Source organism: Priapulus caudatus, unplaced genomic scaffold, assembly GCF_000485595.1.
Source record: "Priapulus caudatus unplaced genomic scaffold, Priapulus_caudatus-5.0.1 Scaffold2902, whole genome shotgun sequence".
NCBI lineage: Eukaryota > Metazoa > Priapulida > Priapulimorpha > Priapulimorphida > Priapulidae > Priapulus > Priapulus caudatus.
This window is the reverse complement of record NW_014579963.1, coordinates 9,282-16,363: the sequence shown is the minus strand read 5'-3', so window position 1 is coordinate 16,363 and position 7,082 is coordinate 9,282. Positions and strand designations below refer to the sequence as shown.

General features: G+C 51.4%; 1 protein-coding gene across 1 annotated transcript in view; it reads left to right on the top strand.

The window, feature by feature from the left end:
• Positions 1 to 6,056, top strand: part of LOC106819152 (calcium/calmodulin-dependent protein kinase type II alpha chain-like) — a gene marked incomplete at its 5' end in the record, with an annotated part of 12,504 nt that extends 6,448 nt beyond the window's left edge. The window contains 1 exon segment of the mRNA XM_014823807.1: positions 5,871 to 6,056. Coding sequence (XP_014679293.1) covers positions 5,871 to 6,056 — 186 coding nt within the window.
• Positions 6,057 to 7,082: the final 1,026 nt, after the last annotated feature.

Sequence of the window (7,082 nt, the reverse complement as noted above, 5' to 3'; positions counted from 1 at the left end):
TGGCATGGAGAAGGATGAGGAGGCTGGGGATGCTAGTACTGATCTCCTAGTAGCATCTCTCGGCAGAGAGGAGCGGGGCTGGCATGGAGAAGGATGAGGAGGCTGGGGATGCTAATGCTGATCTGCTAGTAGCATCCCTCGACAGAGAGGAGCGGGGCTGGCATGGAGGAGGCTGAGGAGGCTGATGATGCTAGTACTGATCTGCTAGTAGCATCTCTCGGCAGAGAGGAGCGGGGCTGGCATGGAGAAGGATGAGGAGGCTGATGATGCTAGTACTGATCTGCTAGTAGCATCCCTCGACAGAGAGGAGCGGGGCTGGCATGGAGGAGGCTGAGGAGGCTGATGATGCTAGTACTGATCTGCTAGTAGCATCTCTCGGCAGAGAGGAGCGGGGCTGGCATGGAGAAGGATGAGGAGGCTGATGATGCTAGTACTAATCTGCTAGTAGCATCTCTCGGCAGAGAGGAGCGGGGCTTCTCCGCCTAGCCTCCTCATCCGTGAGCACGCAGCCTCTTCTCCGCGTCTGTGTTCTCGTGACGGACGGTGTACGTGTGTGTATGTGACGAGTGTGTCATGATGGAGGAGGAGGAGGAGGAGGTGGTGGTGGTGGAGGAGGATGTGGTGGTGGAGGAGGAGGAGAGGGGGAGAGGAGGAGGACGAGAGGAGGACAGAGAGAGACAGGATGGAGGAGGAAGAAGTGAGAGGAGGAGGAGGAGGAGGGGAGGAGGGGGGATAGAAGGAGGGGGAGGAGAAAGAGGGGGAGGAAGATGGAGAGTAGGAGGAGTAGGAATAAAGAAAGAGGACTGGGATGAGTGGGAGGAGAAGGAGGGGGAGGAAGAGGAGGGGGAGGAGCAGTAGGCGGGAGAGGAGAAGTAGCAGGAGGAGGGGGAGGAGAAAAATAACTAGGAGGAGGAGAAGCAGAAGAAGGAGGAGGAGGAGGAAGAGAAGCAGAAGGAGGAGGGAGAGGGGAGGAAGGAGGAGCTACGGGCCCTCCATCGCCATGCGGGGGAGTCATAGACTTGACCCAACCTCCTTGGACCATAAATACCGCATCACACTACCCGAAATAACCCCGTGCCTGCATGCGCGCGCCGCTCGTGCGTGCGTGCGTGCGTGCGTGCGTGCGTGCGTGCGTGCGTGCGTGCGTGCGTGCGTGTAATGCAGCAGCAGCTACTACTGCTTACTATATATACACACACGCGCGCTCACTGGGAGCAGTAGCCTGCGCGGCAGTGCGCGGCGAGCGAGCGAGAGAGAAAGAGAGCGAGAAAGAGAGAGACGGCAGTACTAGTAGCAGCAGCAGCACAACATGGACGCTGGGGTTCGGCGCAGGACGTGCGTGCGTGTGTGTGTATATAGCGCAGTAGTATAGTGTTGTGTGCAGTAGGATATCACGGAGAGACACGCGTAGACAAGTCAAGATACTAGGTGATGTGTGTGTATGTGTGTGTGCGTGCGTGCGTGCGTACGTGCGTGCGTGCGTGCGTGCGTGTGTGTGTGTGCGCGCGCACTACACACGCACATATACATAGAGAGGGACTCAAATTAGAGACGGAATCGTCGCGGGACGTGTACATGTTTGCGTGCGCGCTTCATCGTGTATTCCCGTGTCTGCCTGGTGATGGCGGTGATGACGATGATGATGACGATGATGATGATGATGATGATGATGAGATCATGAGGGTCAATGGATGAACATGATGAAGTTGTGCCATGAATGCATGCGGATGCATTGATCAAGCCAGGGCTGGCCATGGAATGATGGCTTGCCGTGATCAAGCCGGCTGCCATGAATGATGGCTGAGATGATCAAGTTGTGCCATGCAATGGAGGCGTGTTTCTGTGATCAAGTGGTGCCATTAATATGGTGGCCTGTCGATGATCAAGCCTGGTGCCAGTCCGCACCACTCGCACTCTCCATACAGTGATCAAGTGTTGCCATATAATAATGGCTGCGTGATTCAAGTGGTGCCGATGACATGGTGGCCCTAAGTAATCAAGCGGTGCATGAATGATGGCCTGCGTGATTCAAGCGGATTGCCATAAATTATGGCCTTGCATTGATCAAGCTGCTGCCATGAATGATGGCTGAATGATCAGAGGTCTATGAATTGGTGGCTGTTCGTGATCAAGCGGTCCGTATGAATATGATGCGTGATCAAGTTAGGTGCATGGAATGATGGCTGCCGTGCATCAAGCCGCTGCCATGAAATCGAAATAAGAACGGGCCATGATCAAGAAGGGTGCCCATGAATGTTGGCTGCAAATTTAATCTCTGTGCTGTGAATCAATCTGGTGCCATGAACTGATGGATGCGTGATCAAGTGGGTCGCGATAGAAGATTGTCGACATCGCTTCGCCCGGGTATCAAGCGTGATGAGCACACTCAGGAACATGATTGACCACTGCATTGATGTCAATGATTCCGGTACCGTATCGAATTGCACGTCGGCTGTGTGATCAATCGCGGCGATCTTTTATCCGATTGATGGTACTGCCGTGATCAGAGTAGTTTGGTAGTCACTCCGGCGATTTGTCCCAATCATGGCAATTGCGATGGATCCCTAAGCAAGATTTGATACCAAGATGGGTTTGCCTGAAGATTAACATCTGCATGAATCTAATCCTCGTCCATGAAGTGCATGGGCTGATCCGTGGAAATCACAGTGAGGCGTGCCTATGCAGCATGGTGGCTGGCCCCTTGATAATCATTCAAAAACGTTTTGATCGGCTAGCAATTCAAATCGCCTGTTTAGCGTCTATATTCGTCCAGTCTGGCGATTAAAAGCGTGTATGCTAATTAGCAATGATGGCATGCGTGATTCAGAGTGGTGCCCCGATATGAATGTGAGCTTGAATTGTATGCTAGACCTACATACTCGAGATTGTCAATGATACTGACACGAATTAAGACAAAATAGATCGAGTGAATCGAGATTACTAGTTTGGACAGGCGTGATCAAAGGAGTGCCATGAATGATGCTGCAATCTACGTCGTGATGAAACGTCGGTCCCTAACGACCAGCTGCCAGTATGGAACTCCGAGAGTGTGGCACTTGCGCTGTTGTGAGTGAGTCAGATCGCGAAGGGCTGCATTGAACTCACTCCGCGCCCTCTGTGTCGTGACTACATTATGTGTCCCTGGTCCTTGTGCTCCAAGTGAGATCAGGAACGGAGTGAGGCTGCAAGTGGAGGTTCAACCGTGTGAGGATGCCATGAATGGTTTATGCGCGATGTGATCAAGTGATTATGCCATAAATGGTGCTGTGTGGATCAATCGCGGCGCGCGAAAGTCGGCTGCATGAAATCATGGCGCTGGCTAAGTGATTCATAAAACGTGTGGTGCACATTGAATTTAGACAATGGTGGCTGAATAACTGTTCGATCAAGTTTCTGTAGGCCTCACGTCGTCACTGTAAAGTATAGATCGATGTGCGTCTAGGTACAAAATACAAGTATTGCGCCTTCAGTACAAGCCATCTATGCGTTCGGCTGCTATGAATGATGGGACGCGTGAATTCAAGTCGGTGTCCATGAATATATTTGTAAGGACTGTGGTCTGTGGTGGATCAATCTGCTTGGTGCCATGAATGATGGCTGCGTGATCTCACAGTTTATCGAGGTGCTTACTCGGAGATCGGATGGTCTCGCGTGATACATCTAAGTCGTTTGGGGATGGCATGACATGATTGTGTGGAGTTGATGTGTCAGCTCGATTCAACTGCGTACCAAATCATGAATTGCGATGAGAGCTGTTGCATCAATCGTCCGAGTAACAACTGTCGATATGCTTATGTATTTTAGAAATGACATGCTATATATGCGATTTGCTGATTACAAGTGAATGTTGACTAGGTCACACACTGGGAAAAATCAGTTTATGATGTGAGCCATGTGAGCCATGTGATATCAATCACACTCAACGCTGCACTTATTGACGTATGAATGCTGCGTGAGATCTCACAGTGACTTCGTTAGATCGCCACTTGAGTGTGTGATAATGTAATTGTGTAGCTGATCATATAATATCTCAAGAGCGTACATAAAGAAGTAAGAACTCCGCTGGTCAAAAATCGCGTGATGTGTCCACTCGACTCGCTCGATGAATTCGGGCATACAAAAAGTCACCGATTTAAATCGCTAGTGTGGTCCGGCCCTTTAGCGTTGAGATGTTACTGAGCAAACTGTTTCACCACCGTGGAGTCTATAGGTCCACTTGTCTCATGGAATTGCACTGGGCGCAGAACGTGCCACTAGATAGCATTCAAGAGCACGTTATGGCATAATCTTTAGCGTGATATGAATGTATATAGAGTGGATATGTCTCTGTGTTGACATGCTCAAGAGACTCACTTAGACTGGCCATTGAAATTAGACAGGTGCGTATCTCAGCAATATCTGAGTGATCTCAATCTCTTACTCGAGCTGGCCATTGGTGCATTCGGATAGTATCGCATCGATGGTATTGTATGCATGATGAGATGTAGTAAGGTGCGCACTTTTCTATGTAGACTGCAAAAGTGGAATTCTTCACGCCTCCTAGCGAAGTGATCTAACGCAAGGCGTTGCCCCACAATGAATGATGAGCATGAATGGTGGGACTGCTTGTGCTTGATCTCGATAATCTGCCTAGTGTTAGATGTAGAGTTCGAGCGCAAGTATAGTCAAGCAGGTGTTGCCAATGAATGAGGAGATGCTGATCCAAGCGGTGCCTATGAATGATGGCCTCCGTGGTGATCAGAGGAGGGCCGATTGATATCAATGGGCTGCGAATGACTCACAGACCGCACATGCAGGAGAGCCTGCGAAGTGTATATGATGGCTTGACTGAGTGATCAGAGAGCCGTTACCGCCCTAGCTCACACATGAGCGCTGGCATCCCTAATGAGGGACGAGGATATAATGCAAAGTCTCACCGCGTCCTAGATTCATAAGCACGAGATGGCTGCATAGACGAACTTCGCACGATAGTCATCTGACCACGAGAAGCGGGATGAGCAAGGGACGCAAAACGAACCACGAGGAAGTATGAGGCCTCCAGGATGAAGAACAGTTAGGGGAGAAGAGAAGAACACGACAGCTATGGCGAGCGTGTTCCTCGGCCTAAGGACAAGTAACACGGTGCCGAGCGGTGGCAGCCCACGAGAAAGGCCTATGGGCCGTCAGCACCGGTGCGATAGCCAAGTGACGAAGAGTTAAGATAAGTGCATGGAAAGTGCATGTGACAATGCTGCAGCGCTAAGCTGTTTCCCCGAGCCTCGCCCAGTACAAAGATTCATCCATTATAGTACCGGGACGGTGAAAGGACGCAGACAAGGAGCTTGCGAAACATGATATGGCGCCAAGCTGGAGAAGCAGGCGAACATTGCTGTACGGATCGCAGCGATGAGTCGGAGACAGTATAACAAAGAGCAGGGGGAAGATTAGAGAGAGAGAGAGAGAGAGTAGACGGTAAGTCCCATCTCGACGCAGAGAGATGATCATGCATCTGTGGGACATCGAGGTGAGCAGAGATGCGACCGCGGATGCGAGAGATGAGATAGCGAATGCGAGAGGGAGAACAAGGCCATGCAATGAAAGTATAATTATAGAGGTTGTGCGTCATCTGACGACCACCAGGACAGGCGAGTAGCTGATGAGCGGACGCATAACGATCGATCCAGACTCACGGTGCTTTGTATTGACTCTACCTCGATCACAGGAAAATCACTTCATTGCAACAACCGTGTTAACTCACGCTTGAATCAGCATAGCACTTGATAGACTAGACCGTTGCCTAAGAGTCACCAGACGGTGAATTAGTATGTGAGCCGAGAATCGACGGGATAGTCTCAATATTTAGCCCGTGAACCTTGCTCGTCCTGAATCAGTGGTGCGAGCTGACCCTTAATAGCGACGGTAGCTGTGGGCATGAACGCAGCCAGTTCCGTGCAAGGCAGGAAGGCAGCCAGAGCATAGAGACAGACAGACGAGACAAGCAGGCAGGCCAGACAGACGGCAGGCACTTGCAAGCGCAGGATATGCAGATCCACAGGTCTCACCAGAGACGCGACTAACGGACAAGCGACTATGAGTTATCAGAACAACGGACAACGCGGCAGGGGATTGGGACTATTAGGCATATATCCAGGCAGGGCTTAGAAAGACTGCTTGCAAACGAGGAGTTACAGCAGATGCCACGCATCTGCATGAGCCCTCAGAAACAGATATTATGGGAGTGGATGCAGATATACCGGTGCCCCACACAGAGCATGAGTGGCAGGGGAGTTCCGACCACGAACAGTCTGAGGTTCCCAAAATTAAAAGATAGCTTTATGAGCCAGACTCAAACGGGCAGGCAGCGATACAAGAGATCAAGCATGGTGGCAGTGGATTTGGCAAGAGACAGTCATCGAGCTTGGCAGATGAGCTAGTGCAAAGAGAAATTGTCTCTCATTGCGAGGAGAATTACTGGCCTGAGCAAAAAGAACTATGAACCAGAGAGACAGACAGGCAGCGCAGCTAGCAGGCAGAGCAGACGAGATCGGAACAGACGGACAGGGAGCGCCAGGGCAGGCAGACAGTATCAGAGAGACAGACAGACCGGACAGCCAGGCAGCAGGCATCAGGCAGCAGATATGAGAGAAGAGAGCGAGAGAGAGCGCCGACAAGGCGACAGGCAAGTTCCAGGCAGTACAGAGATAGACGGACGTTACGCGACGAGGTCATGCAGGGCAGTGCAGCGCAGTACAGACGGGCTTCTCGGTAAATTGATGCCGACCACATGATCGCCGACCGCGTAAGGTATGTCAGGCAGACAGTAAGAGAGAGCCGCGGTTAGCCATCGTTGGATACGAATAGTTACGAGTGAATCCAGGCATGCAAGATGTAGTCTCTCACGGGGCAGACTCACACGACGAGAACACGCGCGAGCCAAGACGGACTGATCAGTCGACAAAGTGACAGACGAAGGTAGCACCACACCACGGGTACAGAAAAACGGGGCAGGTAGTCATTGTGCGAGCTCGAGTCATGCAGACAGAGAGAGTCCCCGGGGTACAGGTTAAATCTGTACACGCGCACAGGCAGGCAGCACATGACGA